Source organism: Spermophilus citellus (genome assembly GCF_964194105.1).
Source record: "Spermophilus citellus genome assembly, chromosome: 3".
NCBI classification, from domain to species: Eukaryota; Metazoa; Chordata; class Mammalia; order Rodentia; family Sciuridae; genus Spermophilus; species Spermophilus citellus.
The window spans coordinates 9,071,463-9,095,139 of NC_138184.1; the positions used below are offsets into that span (position 1 = coordinate 9,071,463).

Sequence of the window (23,677 nt, forward strand, 5' to 3'; positions counted from 1 at the left end):
TTTTTCTTTAAAAGGCTGGAATAGAGAGATTTCAGCTTTCTCTGTAACATTCAATTTTGCTTCCATGATGAATTTTATTTACGCACCACCACCTCTGGCTTTTATCCATTTAATACTCAGTCACTCAAATAAAATTTCAGAAAAATGACTAGAATTTTTTCAAATTTAGAAGGCATATTAGAGATCATCTGTCTTTAAAATGTGAACTGTCTGTCTGGTACGGTGGCACACTTGTGAAATTCCAGTTCTTGGAAGGCTGAGGCAGGAGGACTATAAGTTCAAGGCAGCCTGGGCAACTTAAGTGAACCCCTATCTTCAAAAAGAAAAAAGAAAAAAAGGGCTAGGGATGTAGCTCAGTGGTAGAGCATCCTTGGGTTCAGTCCTTAGCACCAAAAAAAAAAAAAAAAAAGGTGAACTGCATTAAGGTATGAAATAAACCTCAGGGCATCCTGGGAGATGTGTCAAAGAGTTAGGTCACTGGCTTCCAAAGCAGCTGAAACTGAGAGACAATTGTGTGGCTCACCTGGGAGAGAAAGGGCAAAATGTGGTGAGTAGAGATTACAAACTGGTTTCAAATACAAACCCTAAATTGAAGACTTTTAAGTACATTTCGGTAGAAGCCCTTTCAGCAAGAGCCCAGGTGGAAGACACTAGTTAGTTTGTTCTTTATTCTCATTGGAAAGTTACAGGGTTACTTATCAACAAAATGACTGTCCAGGGCAGAGAAACCCAGTGGCTTTTATGTACAGGCCCATCCCTGGGGACACTTCCTGAGGGACCTCAGCCCCTGTGGCCTCACTTGGCCCCTTAGAGGTCTCTGGGAACCAACTGCAAAGATGCAGGAAACAAAAACCAGTCGGATCTGGCACTTGTTTTCACCCCAAGGGGAGGTGGCAGCTGGTAGTATCCTAGTCCCTCCCAAGTGGCGGTGGGACCTCACCTGGGAGCATGCCCTTCCTACTCCCCTCCCAAGAGGTCTGTCTTGGATGGACACTCCTGGGCTATAGGGAGGGGCTTGTGGGTTCCCACTCTGGTCTGCTGGAGCGGTGTCATTTGGATATGGAGGCATCCAGCCTCCTTTCGTGGAGGCTGAGTATCCACTCCGTAGCCTCCTCTTTGTTGTTGGGTATGAATACAATGCTTTCTTTTCTCCCCCAAACAACAAAAGTGCTTCAACAGGTACAGTTCTGCTGGTCGATCTGTTTGCGGCAGGGTTCCATGGTGACAGCTACGCCCACCCCGCTCCGGCCCGATGTCATTCGAGTCACCTCACTCCAGGTGTCTGTGTCTGGGTCGTAGCACTCCACACTGTCCAGGAACGTGTGACCATCATAGCCTCCTGTGGGGAGAGTGGAGGGGCAGTCACTACTTGGGCCAGCGACAGCGGGAGGAAACACAAAGCAGCAGCAAGACGAAGAGCATTTCTATGCAGATCACAGCAAAAGCAGCCACCTGTCCCCCAGAAATGGAGTCGGGTTGGGGGTGAAGCTCAAGACCTGGGTTTGATCCCCAGCATCAAGGGGGTGGGGGCAGTCTGGACTCTTCTACCCAGTCCCCAGGGCCTCACCCAGGACGTAGATTCTCCCCTGGTGCACAGTAATCCCCAGGGCACTTCGACGATGCTTCATGGGGGCTACAAAAGTCCATGTTTCTGTCTCCACATCAAAACGCTCCACGCTGTTAAGCTGGTCCTGACCATCGTAGCCCCCAGCGGCATAGATACGGTTGTGCAAGACGCAGACTCCTAAACAACACCATGCAGGGAGGGTCACTTTGGGGCCTGGCCTTGGGGAGCCCAGCCACCATCTTCCCTCTCTCCCAGGGACCCCTCAGAAACAAAGCTGGGAGCAGGAAGTTTGGAGTCTGGAAGATTCTACCTCTTCTACATGAATGGCAGGTTTGAGGGTTGAAACAGGAAGAGGCTTCACCCAGGCCTGGTGGAGTTTCACCCCGAATTGGGGGTGTTCCTGGATGCTCCCTCCCCACAGCCCACGCCCACCTGCCCCACTTCGGATGGTGTTCATGGGGGTGATCATTCGCCACTCGTTCCTCTCGGGGTAGTAACACTCGGCTGAATTAAGGCGGTTCGTCCCATCAAAGCCCCCGACGGCATAGAGCAGGCGATTGAGAACAGCTACGCCCACCCCAATCCTCCGAGTCAGCATTGGGGACACCAAGTGCCACTCATCACGCTCGGGCTCATACCTGCGAAGGGCATAATAAAGATGGTGACAACAGTAATCACAGCTGACCTTCCTGGCACACTTAGGATGGGCCCCATACTCCCCCCCCCCCCCACTGTGGTACCAGGGATTGACTCCAGGATCACTTTACCACCTAGCTCCATCCCCAGACCTTTTTATTTCTTATTCTGAGGCCGGGTCTTGCCTATAGCCCAGACTGATCTCGAACTTGCAATCCTCCTGCCTCAGCTTCCTGAGTTGCTCAGGTTACAATGTGGGTGACACTGGGACCCGTGGACCCCACACTCTTCTAGCTCTTTATAAGTCTGACCTCTTTAGTCCTCAAAACCATTCTCCAGGGCAGATCAGCAGCTCCATTTCCCCAAAGGAAAAATGTGACTTCACCACATCCCCACCAGCCTGATGAACAGGTGGCCCCATTACTGTCCCTCATTCACAGATGATGAGATGTCAGTTTGGAACAGTGAGATGGCATGTCCAGGGTCGCCGAAGAGCGGCAGAGCTGGTGTTCAATTCCAGAACCCCAATCCTAACAACTAGAATACTCCGGGGTGGTTTTCCTCAAAGTGTGATGATCAGAGATGGGGTGACCACATGTCTGGCTGGCATGGCACTTTGAGTTCATACCTGTGTTGCTGGTTATTAATAGTGTCCCTCTCTTTCTTGAAAGTAGCCTGCAGAGGGTGACGCATCATCCCATCCTATTCGCAGACCACATACATTAGAAGGCTCTGGGGCACTATTTAAAAATTCTCATTTTTCAGTCTGGCTCCAAACCCACCAACTCCAGAATCCTGGTACCCTCAGTCAGCAGGGCATCTGTTTGTTTTTCACTGGGTGCTGGGGCAGAAGCCAAGGCCTTACACAGGCAGAGCAAGGGCTCTACCACGGCTACAGGCCCGGCCAGGTGTTATGTTTCAACATAATTAGCATATTACAACAATTTCAAAGTGATGGGATTTTTTCCCAGTCTATCAAAGGAGCCATATGGGTTTGTGACAATCCAGTCAGCAGTTCCAGTCAGCAGGTCTGGGGATGGAGCTAGGTGGTAAAGTGATCCTGGAGTCAATCCCTGGTACCTATACACAATGACCAAGGTCACTGGCTATAAATCTCCAGCCAGCTTGGCTTCTACATCCCCAAGACAAGGGAAAAGAGTAGGGGCACACATCAGAATCCCTGGATCCCAATGGGACCATTAGGAATGGGACCCTGGGAGTCCCCACCTCCAGACCCTGTCACTTACCTCTCCACACTGTTGTGGTGAATGCAGCCGTGGGAGCCTCCGACTGCATAGATGTGCCCGTCGATGACCCCAACCCCGATGCGGTTGCGAGGCACGCTCATGGGGGCACAGGGCGACCACTGGTTGGTCATGGGATTGTAGCAGTCCAGAGCGTTCGAGTCGGTGTTGCCATCGGGAGAATTGTTTCGGCCGCCCACGGCGTACAGCAACCCACCCACTACACAACCCGCCAGGCCACTCCGTGGAACCTGCAGGTCGGCCAGCCTCAGCCAAGTGCCGTCGCTGGGGTTGTAGGCCTCCAGGTAGCTGAGGGATTGTCGGAAGTAGCCGCCGGCTGTGTAGATGAGCCTGCCGACCTTGGGCGCCCGGCAGGGCATCACCTGCGTGGGTTTGTGCAGCGTGAGCTCCTGGAAGATCTTGACCAGGTAGTCCTTACAGCGCGAGTCCGACTGCAGGATCTCGCACTTCTGCAACTGCATTTGCAGAAAGTGGGGTGTGAGCGAGTGACAGCGCACCGCGCGCAGCAGCGCCTGCACGTAGAAGCGGCGCTGCTCACAGTCGTATTTGACCCAGTTGATGCAGGCATGGAAGACCTCGGACTCGCAGCGCACGTTCAGATCATCCCGGCTGATGAGAGTCACCAGCTGGCAGTGGGACAGGTTGAAGAACTCCTCTTGCTTGGCCACCTGCAGAGGGCGCTAGTGTGACAGGCTGATTCCCACGTGTATCCTTTCCCCCCCCCGCCCCCCCCCACGAGTCCTTCTCCAAGCACTAGCTGTACTACCATTAACAAGGTACTCAATGAACTTAAACAAGTTATTCAATGTCCCTTTGACAGACTGGTTTTCATCTGTAAAATGGATATTCAAATAGCAGAAACCTCATAAATTGTGAGAATTAAATGAATTAATACTATGTGCCAGGCTTGAAGTACACATTCTGGTAAATGGGCAAAGACCAAACTGCTTTGCACCTCCCCACCTCCCACACCCTGGTGCTGGGGATGGAACGGAGGGCTATCTAAGAAAGCACTCTACCTACCAGAGATAAACTTCAGATGAGTGAAATGAATAAGCAACTTAATACTATGTGGCAAAAAGACAAATAGGCAAAGACACAACATACTGTATACCTTTTTGTATCACTTGGTTTCTGAACTATAAAAACATATGCTTTTTTTAAAAAAAATAAAACTGCATTTTTTCAAAAGGGCAGACTGACTAAAAAACGAAAAGAAAAAAAAAAAGCAATAGTAATAGTCTAGGAAAAAAAAATGTATAAAGATTCTGAAGTAGTCAGCCTGAGCTGCAATGCCAACCCTACCACTTTCTATGCCATCTTGGGAAAACCTATGAATGCCCAAGGCCTTGATTTTCCTCTATTGCAGAATGGAGGTTGTATTAACAGGCACATCATAGCAAGGCCACTCCGAGGGGACACAGGGAGGGTGGGCCCAGACAAATATCTCCTGTCAGGAACCTGTCTGTATAAACAATTTTGGTTCAGGCATCCCAAACCCATGTAGTCCCAAAAAGGAAACGTGGGACAAGCTAGTGGAGGGACCTACTTGCCAGACCCATCATCACAGAAACCATGAGCCCTAGGACTAAGGCAGGAGCTCCTCAAGGAATCTGGTCAACCCCAAGTCATATAGAAGTGGAGAACATTCACCCCGAAGGAGAGAAACAGGGACCAGGGTAGCATCTACCCAATTAGTTCCAACTACTGGAGGAGGAACTCAAAAACTTCCAGGTAGCACCTCAAAATACAGGACTTCTTAAGGTTTAGAGCCTGGGGCACAGAAGGTGGGTATTTCCTCAGAAGATGACTCAATAATTTAAAGGATGTAAGTCACCTAGAACAGAGGCCAGCCCCCAGCAAGTAAGTGTTCAATAAATACTCCTTGTGCTTAGCACCAGGCATGGTGGCTCATGCCTGTAATTGCAGTGACTCCAGAAGCTGAGGCAGGAGAATGGAAAATTCAAAACCAATCTGGGAAATTTAGTGAAACCCTGTCTCAAAAAAAAAAAAAAAAAAAAAAAAAAAAAAATTAAAAGAGCTGCAGCCGGGTGTGGTGGCACACACTTGTAATACCAGCAACTCACGAGGCTGAGGCAGGAGGATCACAAGTTTCAAGACAGTCTCAGCAACTTAGGGAGACCCTCAACAATTTAGTGAGACCTTGTCTCAAAATAAAAAGACTGGGGATGCAGCTCAGTGGTAAAGCACCCCTGGGTTCAACCCTTCCCTCACTGCAGAAAAAAAAAAAAAAGGCTGGGGATATAGTAGTTCAGGTCATGCATGAGCCCTAGATTTGGTCCCTAACACTGCAAAAACAATTAAGAAAAATAATAAAATACTTACACCTCATATACATGGCCCGAAGGGCTTTTGCATACTATGTTTAGTACACCTGTGTTCTGTGAACCATTGAATGAGGTCAGGTGTGGAATTTTCCACTGGTGGTGTCAGTGCTCAAAAGATTTTAGATTTTAAGCATATTGGGCTTGGGATTTTCACACTACAGATGCTCAATATGTATTATTGTCTCCTGGGTAAAATCTCTCTAATTACTGCTACCCAAGAATCAGGGCTCATGCTTGTGATTTTTTTTTAAAGAGAACTCTCCTATTATTTTTTCTTGACAACTTCCTGCACTAAAAAAATGAAAATGAAACCAAAAATTGTAGCGACAACATTGCGTGGACCCAGAAAATACAGCTAAGGGTCAAACCTGCAGTCTGCCACCTGTCATGGGTTTTCAATAAATATTTGCTGACTGCCTGCTCAGCCCACTCTGGGGATAGGCTCTTGTCATAGTCACCACCCTCTGTCCCCACCTTTGACCCCAGAGAAATCAGGAAACGTAGACACCCACAAAGATGCACTGTATCTCCCAGAGCTGTTCACCAGGGTCTTTCCAGATGTGTGCATTAAGAGCTCAGAAACACTGGACATGGTGATGAATGCCTGAAATCCCATCAGCTCAGGAGACTGAGGCAGGAGAAACGAGAGTTCAAGCCAGCTTGGGCAACTTAATGAGGCCCTAAGCAACTCAGGGAGACCCCGTCTCTATATAAAATACAAAAAAAGGGCTAGGGATGTGGTTCAGTGGTTAGTGCTCCTGAGTTCAATTCCCGGTACCAAAAAGAAAAAAACTCAGAAGCTAGTTTTGCTCCAGATCTCAGTTGGTCCCAACCACTACAGGAGGAACTTGAACATTGCCAGGAAGTACCGCAAAGTCTGACCCTTCCCATTTCAAAGGGAGATGGTGAGGACCACCCATCCATCCTGGTCTCCTGACAACTGTCCCGCAGCCCACTCTGTGCTCACCTCCCCAAAGTGCATGTAGATGTACTCCCGGGCCCGCTGATGCAGTTCAGCACAGCCAATCTGCTCGGCAAAGTTGGCAATGCCAATGGCATTGCTGGGGTCCAGCTGCTGCACCAGGAAGTCGCTGCAGGCGCGGACCACACTGTCGATCTGGTACATGACGGCGCCATTCATGACGTGGAGCACACACTTCTCACCCATGGAGATGGAAGCTGTGTAGGCGAACTCGATGAGCCGCTCCATGACCTGGGGGTGGATGCCCTCGATGGACACCACCTCCATGCCCTGCTCTCGAAGCCCGTTAGTGAACATGGCCTTGAAGACAGGGCTAGATGAGGCCAGCACCACCTTGTGGGCCATGAACTGGGCAGCCGGGATGTCCTTGTACTTGACTTGCAGCGTGACGTCGCAGAGCTGCTGGCTGAGCCGCAGTTCATTCATGATGCCGAAGGCCTGTTTGGTGTGATCCTCCAGCGTGTAGCTGAAGGTGCGGTTGCCATGCTGGGAGGGTGTCACCTCAGCCTTGCACTCAGTGGAAGCGTACATCACCGCGTCCCCTGCCCCCTTGGGGCACTGTGAACACAGGGGCAGGAATCGGCTGCAGGCCCCAGCCCTGCTAGGCCCAGGTTCTGGCTGCATGGGGTTCCAGGTGACAAGGGGCAATACCACCGCTGGCAGTCAGGGGCCTGGAGGAGGGAGAGTACAGCAGCTGGGGGCAAGGTCGGGCTGGGCCAGCACCTGCCGGGCCTCCTAGCCAAGTAAACTGGGTGAAGCAGGGTCCATTTGTACTCTAACTTCCTCCAACCTCAGGGCCCAAAGGCCCCTCTAAAAACAGATTAGATGTCCTTCCCCCACTCGGAATCCTCTACACTTCCTGTGCCCTAAAGAGTAAAACCAAACTCCTCAATGGCCCGCAAGACCCTATACAGCCTGTCCTTACCCACGGCTTCCCTTTAGCCACTCTGCAGCCAGCTGGTGGCCCTCCCCCGCCTGGAACAGGTCAAGATCATTCTTTCATTCACCTCTCCAACATTTATGGAGCACCAACTATGTGCCAGGCACTGTTCTGAGCACTGAGGACACAGCACTGAGCAAGACAGACAAGAACCCGACCTTCATGGAGTTGACATTTAGGGAGGGAAGGACCATAAAGAAAACAAGCAAGTTCTGAGCAGAAATCAGGGTCGGGAAGAAAATTACAACAGCACTGTGACTATGTGACTCTGTCCATGAATCAGGCCTGAGAAGATGAGGCTGGAGCTGAGACAAGAATGCACATAGAAAGAGGAGGGAGAAGTTCCAGGCAGAAGAAAGCCAATGCAAAGGCCCAGGGGCAGATAAGAGACAGCCTGGAGAATCAAGGACCGGTGTAGGAGAGAGAGGGATTCGTGGAGATGCCTCAAGACTAGAGCCAGGGAAAGAGTTATGTTTTGAAAGGGGGTTAGGGAGGGGTAGAATCTGCAAGAGGTTTCCTGGGTTCTGGATCTCATCTTTCTGGGGCTCAGCCCACAGTCACCTCCTCCCTGTTTTATTTCCATTACAGCACGTGTCAGGAAATGAAATGCTTTTCTTTGCTGGTTTGTCGAGGACGGACGGTCCCTCTGCCCCAGTCCCAGCGGTTCAGAGGCAGGGAGACCCGCGTAGGTCAGCATTGTCCTCCCACCCCCGACGCGGTTCTGTGCGTCCCGCCCCGGGCCTGGCACTGCTCTGGAGCCTGTAAGCGGGTGGCTGGCCGGCTGCCCACTCCACTGTGTCTGCCAGAGCGCCCTCATCCACAGGGCCCAGGGTGCCTCTCGGCCTCCTTTCCCGTGCCAAGGGCCCGGGCTTGCCTCTCAACCTTTGGCCAATCGGTCAACGGTGACCCCTGGGCGCTGGACACTTTCCTCAACTAAGCGACAAGTGGGGGATTGCGCATGTCCCGCCTGAGCCCAGCCACCAAGGCCTGGAGACGGGAGGAAGTGACCCCGCCGCAGCCTCTAGGGCTGCCAACCCCAAAGCGCAGATCCAGCCCCCTAACGCCGCGGGGTCCCCAGGCCTCCGTCCAGGCGGCGCCCCCTGAGCCTCTCGCGGGGTTTCAGTGGCTCCCTGGCCACCCCGCGAGTCTCGCCGTCCAACAAAACGATCAGATCCGGGCCGCGCCCTCCTGGCCCTGCGCGGGGCCGCGCGAACTCGGGGGCGCCCGTGGCCGCGGCGCTGGGTTCCCCGACTCCCCAGCACGACCGCAGGGGCGTGTGCCGCCCACGGTGGCCGCAGCCGGAGCCCAGGCCGCCTCACTCACCCCGCCATGGCCGCGCTCGGGCTCCGCCTCCGCCGCCCGGGCCCAAGCGCCTCCATCGCTGCGCGCCGGGGGGAGGCGCGGAGCGCGCGCAGGTCACCATGACTAAGCAGAGCCGGGCGCACGCCGTTTCACAATAAAAGTCCCCCACGGCCCCGGGCCTCGGGCGGCGGGGACAGGAGGGGGCCTCTCCCCACTCCCCCGCCCCGCCCGCTGTCGCCAAGCTACGCGGCCCCAGAGCTGCGACCACAGCGCCCGCCATTGCGACGCGGCGGGGCGGGAGACCTCGGAGAGACTGGCACCCACCCGCGTGCCTGGAGTCAGAGCCCCGGGTTCGAGGCCCGGTGCGCCCTACCCTCTCCGTGGACACCCCTCTCCGCCGCCCCCGCCAGCTCGCCCACCTTACCCCCGGTGTCGCCTCCGTAGATGTCCTCGGAATAGGGATGCCCAAGGCCAGGCGGAGGCTCTGGGCACAGTGGTGCCACCCACACGCAGCGTTTCCGGGAAACCCGAGGGTCCGAGGCCTGGTCGGTGGCGACTCCAGCTTAACTTCTCAGTGTGGGACCAACTGTCGGGGGACCTCGGTTCCAGGACCCAGGTCCTGGAACCACTCCACAGTGGCCGTCGGGTGGGGGGTATCCACCCGAAGCGCGGGAAGGAGGCGGGGAGAGGGCGGAAAGGGCGCGGCGGGGTAGAAGAGGCGATTCCCCGCCTTCCCCGCAGGTGCCGGTCCTCCAGGAGCCGGGCATCGAGCTAAGCTGGCCTGGCTTATGCCCACTTCGTGTTGTCCTTTCCATCCGTCCAGATTCGTCCCAGGGCAACTCCACCACCTGCTCTTCTCCTTTGTACTCCACACAGCCCAGGCCTGAGTCCGGGAGCCTCATGATCCACCTAGAATTATCTACCTTGTTGGGTTTTTGTCGTCTACCCTAGATCTGCCTCTCCACAGCTCGGTGCCTTTCGCCCGTTCCTTAACCTCTCTGTGCTTCAGTTTCTTCCCTAATAAAAGGATACTAATAATAGCACCTATCGGCTAAGTGAGAATGCTAAGGCCCAATAAATATGAACGGTTGATATTTTTATGGTGAGAGATTCTGGATTATGGTAGCCGTTTATGGGGCTACCCTGAGCCAATTGGCCATCCTTATAAAGTTAACTTGTAATAAAAGTACTTGAATTTATCTTAAAAGAGATCATGTAAACGAAGAGAATAATAAAAGGAAACGTTAGATGGAATAAGAGATGCTGATTTAAATTTTAAAAAAAAGTATTCCTGGAGCATCTGGGGGAATCTGGTGGACTCACAATTTGTCTGTACTCCCGGAGACTACCTCTAAACTACCCAGGGGTTAGGGTGGAGTCCCACCTCCTGCACACCCCATCGCACACTCCTTGTGTGAAGCTGCAGTTCCTGACATATACAGAGGGGGAGACCTAGCGGATGCGCCGAGTGGCAGGAGTTGGAACCTGCAGGCTCCTGGCACATCCACCAGGACATCTTGTTATCACTCAAAAATCAAACCTACAGCCCTGTGAACCAGCGGTAGACATTTGTCTACCAGTACTGTATGTGCACAAACATTTTCAGTATAATGTATCAGGATTGAACTCAACCTCTATGTACCTTCAGAACAATGACTTAATAGAAGATGACACATCCATGCTGAGTCTTAGTACACAGCCATTTAAAAGAAGTAAAACATTTACTATATGGACATTTATCCCTATTTAAGGAAATGTAAGAAAAGACCCAAGTATCATGGACTGAATTACACACTCTCTGCCCATTCATGTGTTAACCCAGTGGAATGATATTTTGATACTTTGAGATAGGGCTTTTGAAAGGTAATTTGGTTTTGATGAGGTCATGAAGATGGGACACCCTCATGATGGGATTAGATTATTGCCTTTTAGTTATTGTTGTTGTTGTTGGGGGAAGGGGGTTGAAGACAAGTTCTTGCTAAGTTGCTCAGGCTGGCCTCAGATTTATGATCTTTCTGGGATTACAGCCCTGTGCCACTGTGTTTGGTGGATGGGTGCCCTTCTAAGAACAGATCTTGCAGAGAGAGATCTTGCTGTCTCTGCCATGTGAAGATGTGGTGAGGATGTACTGATTTGCAAACCAAGAGAGCTCTCACCAGAACTCAACCATGCTAGCACCCTGATCTTGAACTTCCTAACTTCCAGAACTGAGAGAAATAAATATGTGTTATTTAAGCCATCCAGTTTGTTATGGATTTGTTATGTGTTTGCTATGGCAGTTCAAGCAGACTAAAACAGCAAGATCCACATGTGTGGATCATGGGGTGCAGCAATGAGAGCCTGTAGCTCCAGCACTGGGGAGGCTAAGGTGGGAAGGTTGCTTGATCCCAGCAGTTCAGGGCTAGCCTGGGCAACATATCAAGAACTGGTCTCAAAATAAATAGTTAAATGATGTTTCCAAGACATGCTATTAAGTGAACAAAGCAAGATGTAGAAGTGTTGAGAGCCACAGCCCAGTCAGAATGACGCCTGACATTTGCCAGAGGGAATGGTTGAAAGGTGACTGCCAGAGAACCATTGAGATGATGATTTGAATTAAGCTATATATAATTTTGCTGTGATGCTGGATTGATTGAATTGTATATTTGACCTTTACTGTAGGGCAATAGGGCGGCTCTTGCTGCCTAGGCTCTCGCTACTTTGGAGTTCCCAGGCAGTTCTGCGGGGGAGGGGGGGTGGGGGGAGTTCGGAGAGACTGGATGGAGCCTGGTGGAGGGAGTGTGTTCCTGAGTGGTGTGTGCAGTGCCGGTGAGAGTTGGGGAATAAAGAGTTGCTGTTTGAATCTACAAGGCTTTGTGGCAGCTCGGTTATTTGTGCACAGCCAGACGGCGGCACTGAAGAGTGATAAATTGGTGTAAGAGAGAGAAGAGAGATGTTTGCATTTCAGTTCTTTTATCCACAGACTAGGTCTGAAATTTCCCCAGGAATCCCAACAGTGATCAACAGTGATGGTAACCCGGAAGGGGAGCTGAGTGCTTTTCTAATGTATTTTTTTTGGGGGGGTTGTTTTTTAATTTATAAATCCCCTATCATCATACCACCAACAAAGGGAACCAGGGTGGGGTGTCCAAGGAGGTCTTGGATTCTCCTTGAAGATTAGAGAAGCCTACGGGTAGGAGTTCTGGGAGAGACCTAGGACTGTGACCTCGGTTTGGGGTATACTCGTGTTCCAGGAAACATGTTAGTTGTACACGCATATGGCCTGAAGAAGCAGCCTGAGCAGGGCTGGCAGAAATGCTCCTCAAGGGCTGGGGATGTGGCTCAAGCTGTAGCGCGCTCGCCGGGCATGCGAGCGGCCCGGGTTTGATCCTCAGCACCACATACAAAGATGTTGTGTCCGCCAAAAACTAAAAAACGAATATTAAATTAAAGATTCTCTCTCTCTCTTTAAAAAAAAGAAAAGAAAAAAGGAAAAAGAAATGCTCCTCAAGACAGTCAGCGACCCCTACATCACGGGTCTCTGTGGCTGCCTGCAATACCAAGGCCTCCCGGAAGATGGCGCACGTGAATCTAAACTCCAAGCCAGACGCCCCCTCTCCGCCCCGGGGCCAACCCCCTCAATGCAGCGGTCAGGAATGTGCCTGGGGACTAGCCGGGGCCAGGGTCAGAGCGCCTACAGCCTTTTATGGACACAAACGGGGCCCTGTATCTCCCCCAAGCAAGAATGTCGACCCTAGGGCGGGGGCGCATTGGCCTGGTCTTGCCAGACCCATCCAGGGGCCAGATAATGGGGTTGGCCTCCTCCCGCCTGGGGGCCAGACAGCCTGGGCTAATAATCTGGTCAGGACACTGGGGAGAGGTGCTCACTGCTTGGAGTTTCTTTATCTGTAAAATGGGGAAAAGGACAACTAGTTTACAAGGTTACAATAGGGTGAAAAAATAAGTGATTCCCGGGCATAGCACAGTGGAGGGGACTAGCCAAGCATTATAAACTGTAATCACTCATTTTATTGCAATTTTATTTTTAATGAATTATCTGACACTACACTCAAAGAAATTTTGTTGTCAGGATTTGGCTGAGTCTCCCAGAATCAAATTTTGGGATGCCCTGCTCTTGGCATTGCTCCTGACAGCTTTCTTTCCCTCTTTCTCACACCCAATTTTTCAGGAATTCTGTCTGCTACCTCCAAAATCTATCTAGAATTCACCATGTGTGAGCATAGTGGGGGTCTCCCTCATTACTCCTATGGGTCAGTGCTGTCCCTTCGCCTGTTTCTGCCTTCCACCTTTGCCCTCCACACTGGCCATAAGGTGCCTGTGAACACCTGAATCAGAGCCAGTCCTTTCTTTGCATAGAACCCCTCCTGACTCTAACTTCCTTTAGAGCAAAATTCCAGGATCCACAGGGTCTTCTACATTCTGCCCAGTCACTTCCTGTTCTTGTTTCCTCCCATTCTCTCCCTCTATCTGCTGCTCTGCCCACATGGAGATCCTAGCTTTTCATAGAATACATGGGCACATTCCAACCTCGGGATCTTTGCACTTGCTGTTTTCTCATCCTGAAATACTCTTCCTTCAGGTGTTCCCCAGGACAATGACATCTCAGCTCACATTATGTGTCATCACCTCTACACTGTTTCATACCGTCCCTGTAAGGTCACTGGAATTATCTCCATTATTATTACATCACTGTGTTGTCCGTTCCCCTACCAGAACGTCAATTCCACAAGGGTGGAAAATTTTTGTCTGTTCTTTTTGGGGAGTTTATATTTTCCCTTTGTCTCTTCTGTCTCCACCGTCTTTGGCTGTGTCTCCTACAAATTTCTCTTTTAAAAAAGAAAAAGTCTGGGGCTGGGGATATGGCTCAAGCGGTAGTGCGCTCGCCTGGCATGCGTGCGGCCCGGGTTCGATCCTCAGTACCACATACCAACAAAGATGTTGTGTCTGCCAAGAACTAAAAAATAAAAAATAAAAATAAAAATTCTCTCTCTCTCTCTCTCTCTCTCTCTCTCTCTCTCTCTCTCTCTCTTTCTCCTCTCTCACTCTCTCTTTAAAAAAAAAAAAAAAGTCTGAAAAAGAACTCTTGGGAAAGTCAATGACAGATTGACGGCGTCAATCTGCTACCGGTTCGGGTACCAGGGTCCGAGGAGCTGTGGGCACATTGGGGCTGCCGGTGGAGCCGCTGGAGTCCAGTCCATCTCTCTGGGGCGATGAGCGCTCAGAGCGGCTGGAGCTGGGGTCCAAGTCCTGGGGTAGACAGCGGCGAAGGCCGCCTGAAGCCCCAGGAGCGCTTTCAGATAACTGGACACTGCTCGGGCCTCGGCTGCAGGGACGGCGGCCGCAGCAGACAAGGCGCAGGAGCGCATGACGCAGGTCACGGTTGGTGAGGGTGTAGATGATGGGGTTCAGAAGCGAGTTGGCCATGGCCAGGCCCAGGAAGGGGTCGGCCTGCAGGAGCACAGGACAGGCGCGGGCGGGGCATGCCACGTCTAGTAACAGCAGCAGAAAGAGAGGGCCCCAACACACCACGAAGGCCAGGAGTACCACGCTGAGTGTGCGCAGCAGCGCCAGGGATCGTGGTGTGCGGCGCGAGCGGGTGGAGGTGCCTTTGCTAGCCCCTGGTCGTGCTCGCAGTCGCCGCGCATTGGCTCGTACCTGGCAGTAGATGCGCGTATAGAGTGCACAGATGGCCGCCAGGATGCCCACGAAGGCGAGGACGCAGAAGAGCACGTAGGCCTTGGCGTAGAGCGGCAGGACAGTGGAGCAAGCCTCCAGGCGACCCAGACAGTTCCAGCCGAGCGCGGGCAGTAACCCGAGGAGCAGCGACACGCTCCAAGCTGCGATGGCCATCGCCAGTGTGCGCCCTCGACTGGCTGCGGGCGCGGGTCCCCGGCGCGCCATGGTGAGATGGCGCTCGAGTGCAATGGCCAGGAGGCTCAGCACCGACGCGGCAAGCGCCACAAAGACGCCTCCTTCACGAGCGAACCAGAGAGCAGGTGACAATCGAAGCGTGAGTGGCCCGGACAGTAGGATGTTAATGGCGTAGGCAGCACCTGCTAGCATGTCAGACAGTGTGAGGCTGCCCAGGAGCAGGAACATGGGCGCATGGAAGCGCGGATGGCGCCCGAGCACGAACAACACCGCCAAGTTCTCCAGCACGATAAATGCGCATACCGCCAGGCACACCACAGCGTCTGCACGCAATCCTGCGCCGGGCTGGTAGCGCGCTCCGCGTAGCTTGCCGGTGTAATTGTAATGCAGGACAATGACCTCGCTCACCGGCGCTGGTCGCAGCAGCCCTGACTCCATGGGCTGCTGCCCCAAGGCTGCGAAGAAGACAGGGCAGTGTCAGTAGGGCTGTTCTCTCTGAGGACTGTCCCAAAGCCAGCAAGGTAGGAACAGACAAGGTCTAGAAGGCCCAGGGAAAGGGTCCCTAACCCCAACCCACTACTCTCTCACACTCGCTCAGGAGAGGTTCAAAGAGCGTTCGAGATGGGAGGGGAGTATCTATGGAGAAGATACGCATAATATCAGGAGGGGACAGGATGACGCACAATTCTCTATAAAAGGAACACTAATAACACAAGCAGGAATATCCAGAGGCATATTTAATCATGACAGGAACACCCCAAAACACAAGAGACATGCAGAAAGAGACACACAAACACAGTAACAGGAGTACGTGTGCACACACGTTCACAGACAAGGGCAAAAATAGTTTTGCCCCACCAAACAGAAAAAAAAGCGAAAATACATTTAGACATGGGACTAGTGACAAAAGCAGAGAGAGATAAGCAAGAACACAAAATTCAATCTCATGAAGACAGGGCTCACACTGTAGCACAGGCCACAAATTCACAACCTCCATCCACCCACACCCAGCCTGCAACTCAGAGCCCCACACTCCACACGCCCTGCTACACACAAGGTTCTTTCCTGGAGAAAAAAAAAAAAAAAGACAGTGAGAAACCTAATTCTACCCACCCATTTGTCAGAGGCAGAGCTCAAGGGCAGTGGTCAGAATCCTTAGCATAGACAGGCTTTTGCAGAGAGACCCACATGTCATTAAATCAAAATAATACTTCGCACTAAGGAGTGTGCCCTTTAATCCTTTTGACAATTCTATACTAAGTCCCAATTTCCAGATGAGGAAACTGAGGCTCAAAAGAAATAATTCACATGGACGCTGGTGCAGAGGTTTTCTGACTCTCACATAAACACAGTCACGGAGATGGGCTGGGATTGTGGCTCAGCGGTAGAGCGGGCACCTACCACAAGTGAGGCCCTGAGTTCGATCCTCAGCAACACATAAAAATAAAAATTAAATATAAGGGGAAAAAAACACAAAACAGTCACACAGAAATGGTTTCACAGTCTCGCGGCTCCTACTTAACAGACAAGAAATCCAAGGCTGGGGAACAGAATTTTTTGCACACCGCCAGGGATAAGTGCATCTCAGAAAGCTTCAGTCGCATACCGGGAGCCACCCGCCAAACACACGGGGAGTCACTGATTCAGCCTCCCTGGGGGCGGGGGAGGCTCCAAATACACAGAGACGCGGGTTACGCAGTGTCTGACCCGTACGGCGCGCAGAGGCGCCTAGCTTCTGCACCAAACCCCTTGACCAGGACTGAAATAGCGGAACTTGGAGTAGTCTGTCCAGGAAAGGGAGAGGGCAAGGTTTTCCGAAAGCCCCCAGTCCCATCTCGGACCCTGAACCTCGCCAGGGAGTCGTCGGCTTTCCCTCCCCAGAAGCCTCGGGAAAAGGATCCGGAAAGCCCAGCAAGGAGCCCTGTGCGGTTCCAGGCCCCAGAGTGGGCAAGGCATGCAGAGCCCGGTGCCCTCAAGGGTCTAATGCTGGATACTCACCAGTGTGCCCAGGTAGTGTGCTGCCTACAGCCGAAAGTGCAGCTCGGGGGCGGGTCTGGGGCTGGCAGTCTAGGGGGCGGGTCCCAGGCGGGGAGGGACAGTGATCGCAAGCGGTTACCCCTCCCGTTGGGACCTGGGCACTCAGCCCGTGGCTGCCAGCCTGTGCCACCCGCCGCGGCACCGGAGAGCGCCCCGGCGGCGACTGGCACCGGCGAGCCCTCAGCTTCCCGCTCGGGGGCTGGGCTGCGCTCCCAGGGACGCTCCGTCGCGGTGAGAGAACCTGGAGCCCTGCTTAGGGAAGGTTTCTTCAGCGCGGGCGGCCCCAACCTAAAGAGCTTTAACCCACTCCCATCAAAGAGATCCTCTAGAGCCTCAGCACCGCCACTCCTCACTTTCCACACCCTCCTGGGTTGCGCCCCTAGGACCGATCGTTAACGGAGGACCAGGCAGCGCAGATTAGCAGGGGTCTTGAGCAGGGGCGGAGGTCCTCGAGCTTGTGTCCTCTTGCTGTTGCGGATAAGTCCCTACTGCTCCCAAGCAGAGGCCCCTCCCCATTTCCCTCCAACTCCCCGCTCGGGGAGAATGGGGGAGGGGCTGACACAGGCAGGATTCAAATGGGAACTTCCCGGTCCCGGAATAAGGAGGGTGTGAATCGTCTAGCCTCCTGGTTCCTGCATTCCCCGCACACATTCTTGTCGCTCCTGAAGAGGTGATTTACTTATAAATCTGGGCTCTGTCCCCACTGTACTGTTCTGGGCTCTGTCCCCACTGTACTGTCAGCCAGTGGCCTCCATGGGAGCAGGGTTGGTACTGTCATCGGTACTGTAGAGACAGCCAGTAAGTACCCACTGAGGAGTGTGAATGAATGAATGTTTCCTTCACTTCCTCTGTGTCTCTCCTCGATTCTCTCAAAGTCTCTGTTCTCCCTCTCCCCATCTCTGTGTCGCTCTCCCACGCCTCTCCCAGGCCGTACCTCCTCCAACCCGCCAGTCCCAGCTGGCCACACACCAGTCCTCCCCTCAGTTCCCGGAGCTTCCTGGAGGGCCCAGCTCCCCAGCCCTCAGACCAGAGGCCACAGCCGGGAAGGGGCCTGGGTCTGTCCTTGCTTGGGACATGCCCTTTGCCTGGTCTCTCCAGGCACTGCTGGCAGCAGGTGGGGTGACAGAAGTCGAGGATGAGGATGGGTCCAGCAGTGTCCCTGTGGGAGGAATCATGAGGTCGCCCAGGTCAGGTCCCCTATATAACCCTTTAGGAATCCTCGCAGATCGCGCCCTGGTGTGTTCCCTAGGGAATCCTGGCGGCTTCCGCCCCCACTGTTCCCGAGTGGGCAGAACAGCTCCTGTTTGCTCAGGCCAATCATAGACACGCGCGGGGGCAGTGCAACCAATAGGATCCCTGGGGGAGGGGCGTTAACCCTTCAGTACCCAGGTCCTTCGGCCCGAAAACTAAGCCCTGGACTCCTAACCAGCCGAAATGAGAGCGGAAGATCCCCCAAGGCCGTGGTGGCCTCTCCTAGCACCAAATAGGTGCCCGATAAATAAAAGACCTCCTTCTTCAAGGGGAAACAGCACCCCAGGGGAGTGAGGTGGCCCCTTCACACCTCCCAGGCGGCAATCTCACCTCCCTGTGGGGCAGAGTGGTGCTCTTCCGGCAGTGGGCCCCAGGCTTAGCACCCTCCACTCTGGCCTCCTCCCTTTTGTGCCTCTTTCCCACGGAATGGGACCCTGGGGACTCCGGCGGCATATGGGGCAGATGTCAGGAGTCCCCTGGAGATACGATGCTCCCATCCCTAATGTCTGCTCCACCATGAAGCCACAGTTCTTAATATACAGACTGGGCTCTCTCCAGCTCTAAATCCTCTCATGGTTGCTCAGAGTAAACTGTCCTCCGAGAGCCCACAATTCTTTACTTGTCCCTTCTATACACCCCAGCCACATCACGCACTTAGTTCCAGCCCCACTGGCCTTCTTGGTCCTCAGACACCTCAAAAGCTTTGAATTTGAAGATCAATCTACCTGGAATGTCCTTCCCCAAGCTTTTCCCAGCAGACATCTCCTCAGGGAGGCCTTCCCTAATCTGTCCCTCTCCTCCCCATTCTCAAATGGCAGTTGGCATATCTACAGTTAATTTGTTCATTTGTTCATCTGTGTGTCTCTGCCCTAGAGACTCAGTTCCAAGAAGGCAGGGATCCCTGCCCGTCCAGCTATCCAGATGTGGAAAGGTTAATGGTTCAGAGTCTGGAGTCAGGTCAGCCACTTGGTGATTTAGAACACTGGGAAGGACCCCTCTGAGCCTTAGTGGTTTCATATGTAAAATAGTGGTTTTATCTGTAAAATTGAGATAATCACAGTGCCCACTCCCAGGGCTGTGGAGCATGAAAAGTTTTGTTGTTGTTGTTGCTGTTGTTTGTTTGTTTTTTGTTTTTTATGTGGTGCTGAGAATAGAACCCAGGGCCTCAAACTTGCTAGGCAAGCGCTCTACCACTGAGCCACAACCCCAGTGCCCCCCCCCAGCATGAAGAGTTTTAATAAAGATTGGGTGTACTATGAGAGCTCCATAAATATTAGTATAGGTTAGCATTGATTGCCACTATATCCCCAACCCTCAGACAAATTAGGAAGGATCAGGGTTCAGGCCCCATCTGTCCAGGGCACCACCACCCCCACCCCATCCCCACTCCCACTCACCAGGCAGTCAGGTTTCACCCTTGGCCTCCCTGATCCTGCTGCAGCCTGCCTGCCTAAGGCTTGCCTGGGCCAGCACACCTGCCCAGCAGGTTCTGCTGGGCCCTCGCCCACAGGGGCTGCCTCGCCCAGTCTGTGCCCACTCTCTGGCAGAGCAGGGTCTATGTCTTGCATGGCCCCTTCACACCCCTGACCCACCCTGGGAGCCAGTAGGCTGCTTCAGCAGGAAGCTTCAGAGCTTCCTATTCCCACCCCTCCTCCACGAAATCCTGACACTTGAACTTGACAGCAGGAAGGTGTGAACTGACAACTTTCCCATGGCCAGAAATCAGAGCCACAGGGTTTGTGGGGGGGTGGTCTCAAACTGGAGGCCAGAGGACCAACTTTGGCTCCTACCCACAAGCCGATATGTTCAGCTCAGTCAGATTTCCCTCTCAAACAGCAGTCAGAAAAACTGTATTCTTGTCAGTAAATTTGTTTCTCACAGATGTACAACTTAACAATTCTAAAGATATTTGCATGCTAGAGTTGAACAAGTACAATTATGTTGTAGATATTGGAGCCAGGTTTTATGCTATTGGAGAAGGAAGGTTACAAATAAGTTACAAATAAGCAATGTGGTGCTGGACTGGAGTTATCAGTATATCATGTTTCTCTTAATACAGAAGAAAATAAATGTAGATACCTGTGTATACATGGGTTGGTACATACATACAGAGACACTGCTATGGTTTGTCCTCTCCAAAACTCACGTTGAAATTCATTCCCACTTGTGAAATATTAAGAGTTGGAATCAGGTGGGACCTATAAGAGGTGATTGGGATCTTCTCTCATGAGTAGATTAATTAATGGATTAATGGACTAATCCATTAATTATCTTGAGAATGGGTCTGCTATAAAAGTCAGTTTGGCTACATTTCTTCAGAGCCCCAGGTCTCTTGCCACATTTTATCATGCACTACCTTGAGACTCTGCAACGCCATCATCAGAGGGGCCCCTTGACCTTGGACCAGAACCATGAGTCAAAATAGACTTCTTTATTTTTTTTATTTTTTTTATTTTTTAGTTCTCGGTGGACACAACATCTTTGTTGGTATGTGGTGCTGAGGATCGAACCCGGGCCGCACACATGCCAGGCGAGCGCGCTACCGCTTGAGCCACATCCCCAGCCCCAAAATAGACTTCTTTATAAATTACCTAGTCTGTGATATTGTGTTATTTTCAAAATAAAATAGATTAAACCACACCACACACACATAAACACACATACTTCCCAGTTCTGCTGAGAATCCAATGTAATGGCACCCCAAGAGCAATGTTTACACCCAGCACCCTGATCTTGGTTTCTAAGTACCATTTTCTGATGTAAGGAACCAGCTCTCCTCGGGGAAATGGTTAATTCTAGAGGTTGAGCAGAAAAACATGTACACGGGGCTGGGGATGTGGCTCAGGCGGTGGCGTGCTCGCCTGGCATGCGTGCGGCCCGGGTTCGATCCTCAGCACCACATACCAACAAAGATGTTGTGTCCGCCGAGAATTAAAAAATAAATATTAAAAATTCTCCCTCTCTCTCTCTCCCTCCTCTCTCACTCTCTCTTAAAAAAAAAAAAAAAAAAGAAAAGAAAAACATGTACACACACACACACACACACACAAAATGAGCCTGAAGCATCTTTCATTGCTCGAAAGTACTTTATTTTAGGCTGAGTCAGTGGAGCATGCTTGTTATTCCAGCAGGAGGATGGTAAGGGTCAGCCTCAGCAACCTAGCAAGACCCTGTCTCAAAATTAAAAGTAAAAAAGAAAAAGAAAAAAGGACTATGGGGCTGGGGATATAGCTGGGTAGACTGCTTGCCTCCCATGCACAAGGCCCTGGGTCCAATCCCCAGTACCACAAAAAACAAACAAACAGAAAAAAGGACTGGGGATGTGGCATAGTGGTTAAGCACCTCTGGATTCAATCACTGGTACCAAAACAAACAAACAAATAAATAAGTATAATTTTTAAAAAATATTTTTTAGTTTTTGGTGGACACAATATCTTTATTTATTTATTTATTTTGAGAGAGAGAGAGAGAGAGAACTTTTTTTTAATATTTATTTTTTAGTTTTCGGCGGACACAACATCTTTGTATGTGGTGCTGAGGATCGAACCCGGGCTGCACACATGCCAGGCGAGCGCACTACCGCTTGAGCCACATCCCCAGCCCCAATATCTTTAATTTACATTTATGTGGTGCTGAGGATCGAACCCAGTGCCTCATGCATGCTAGGCGAGCACTCTACCACTGAGCCACAACCCCAGCCCAATAAGTATAAATTTTAAAAAATAAAATTGGTTGTCAAAACTTCAGCAAAATATTTGGGGCTGGAGTTGTGGCTCAGAGGTAGAGCACTTTTGCCTAGCATGTGAGAGGCACTGGGTTCGATTCTCAGCACAGCATAAAAATAAATAAATAAAGTCCATTGACAACTAAGAAAAAAATACATATTTAAAAAACCTGGGGCTGGTGATGTGGCTCAAGTGGTAATGCACTCATCTGGCATGCGCAGGGCCCTGGTTCAATCCTCAGCACCACATAAAATAAAAATAAAGATGTTGTGTCCACCGAAAACTGAAAAATAAACAATAAAAAAAATTCTCTCTCTCTCTCTCTCTCTCTCTCTCTCTCTCTCTCTCTTAAAAAAAAAAAAAAGAAAAACTTTAGCAAGATATTTGCATTACTTCAAAGATTCTCCTATAACATTTATTAATCACCTTGGTGATTAATGTTTTTGCCCACAAATACTTTGATACTCCTCCCTCTAGAGGATGGAGCTCAGTTCCCGTCTTCTGAGGACTCAGTGTCTCCTCCTCCTCCTTTTTTATACTGGGGATTGAATCCCCAGCACTTTACTGAGCTATATCCCCAGTCCTTTTTAATTTGAAATGGTTTCTCCGTAAGTTGCTGAGAGTCTCACTAAATTGCTGAGGCTGGCCTGGAATTTGCAATCCTCCTCTTTCCCAAGTTGCTGGGATTACAGGCGTGTGCTACCATTCTTGATTGGAGTGCCTTACTTCCAAAGAACTGAATATGGTCTACACAAACACTAATATAGATATTTGTAGGAGCAAGCTGGGGATGTGGCTCAAGTGGTAGCGCGCTCGCCTGGCATGCATGCGGCCCAGGTTTGATCCTCAGCACCACATACGAACAAAAGATGTTGTGTCTGCCGAAAACTGAAAAATAAATATTGAAATTCTCTCTCAAAAAAAAAAAAAAGAAAAGAAAAGAAAACAATTGATATTTGTAGGAGCTTTACTTATAATTGCCAAGATGTTGGGGAGAAGGGGAACAAGAACTGAAATGAGTTTCCATGCATGTGTGAACCCAACTACTATGTATAACTAGAAAAATCTAATAATAATAATGATAATAATAATACATTACAGGGGCTGGGGATGTGGCTCAAGCGGTAGCACTCTTGCCTGGCACTCGTGAGGCACTGGGTTCGATTCTCAGCACCACGTAAAAATAAAATAAAGATATTGTGTCCACCTAAAATGAGTAAATAAATAAATAAATAAATATTTTTTAAAAAATAATACATTACAAAAACATGGAAGCAACCTGGATGACCTTTAGTAGGTGAATGAATAAACTGTGATACATAAAGACAGTGGAATTTTATCCAGTGCAAAAAGGAAATGATGTCTCAGGACATAAGATGACATGAAATAAGGTTAAATGTACATACCTATGTGAGAGAAACCAATCTGAAAAGGCTACACACCACACGATCCCAACTATATTCATTTTGTAAAGACAAGTTATGCAGACAGGAAAAGGATTAGTGGTTTCTAGAGATTAGCAGAGAAGGAGAGAGGACTCAGAATTTGGGGGGCAGAAATAATATTCTGTATGAAACTCCAATGGTGGATGCATGTCATTCTACATTTGCCAAAAACCACTGACTATATACCCAAGAAGGACCCCTAAAGTGAACTATGGACTTTGTGAATTATGTTCCAAATCACTGAGGAATCAATGGAGGTTCATTGACTAACACAGGTACCACCGTGGTGGGGATGTTCAGTGAGGAAG

General features: G+C 50.9%; 2 protein-coding genes across 4 annotated transcripts; both read right to left on the reverse strand.

Moving 5' to 3' along the window:
• Positions 1 to 653: 653 nt before the first annotated feature.
• Positions 654 to 9,214, reverse strand: KEAP1 (kelch like ECH associated protein 1). Of its 3 annotated transcripts, none has more exons than XM_081285817.1 (6): positions 9,062 to 9,213; positions 6,784 to 7,469; positions 3,451 to 4,148; positions 2,000 to 2,205; positions 1,568 to 1,744; positions 654 to 1,339 (listed from the first exon to the last, which is right to left on the reverse strand). In XM_081285817.1, the coding sequence occupies exons 2-6, from the start codon at positions 7,420 to 7,422 to the stop codon at positions 1,173 to 1,175; spliced, it is 1,887 nt and encodes a 628-aa protein (XP_081141943.1). In that variant the 5' UTR covers positions 7,423 to 7,469; positions 9,062 to 9,213; the 3' UTR covers positions 654 to 1,172. The 3 variants fall into 3 exon arrangements, with proteins under 3 accessions (XP_081141943.1, XP_081141944.1, XP_081141945.1); XM_081285818.1 differs by having other exon boundaries at positions 3,451 to 4,136; positions 9,062 to 9,212; XM_081285819.1 differs by lacking the exon at positions 1,568 to 1,744 and having other exon boundaries at positions 9,062 to 9,214.
• A 4,881-nt stretch (positions 9,215 to 14,095) lies between these two features.
• On the reverse strand, positions 14,096 to 17,632 carry S1PR5 (sphingosine-1-phosphate receptor 5). Its single transcript, XM_081287332.1, has 2 exons — positions 16,910 to 17,632; positions 14,096 to 15,366 (listed from the first exon to the last, which is right to left on the reverse strand). The coding sequence occupies exon 2, from the start codon at positions 15,347 to 15,349 to the stop codon at positions 14,153 to 14,155; it is 1,197 nt and encodes a 398-aa protein (XP_081143458.1). The 5' UTR covers positions 15,350 to 15,366; positions 16,910 to 17,632; the 3' UTR covers positions 14,096 to 14,152.
• Positions 17,633 to 23,677: the final 6,045 nt, after the last annotated feature.

Bases quoted from the DNA above. Each gene is read 5' to 3' on its own strand.
- KEAP1 (XM_081285817.1), bottom strand. From the start codon at position 7,422: ATGCAGCCAGAACCTGGGCCTAGCAGGGCTGGGGCCTGCAGCCGATTC. The intron at 2,206-3,450 runs GTAAGTGACAGG...TGCCCTTCGCAG, and splicing joins CACCACAACAGTGTGGAGAG to GTATGAGCCCGAGCGTGATG. The intron at 1,745-1,999 runs GTGGGCGTGGGC...GGTGTTGTTTAG, and splicing joins CACCATCCGAAGTGGGGCAG to GAGTCTGCGTCTTGCACAAC.
- S1PR5 (XM_081287332.1), bottom strand. From the start codon at position 15,349: ATGGAGTCAGGGCTGCTGCGACCAGCGCCGGTGAGCGAGGTCATTGTC.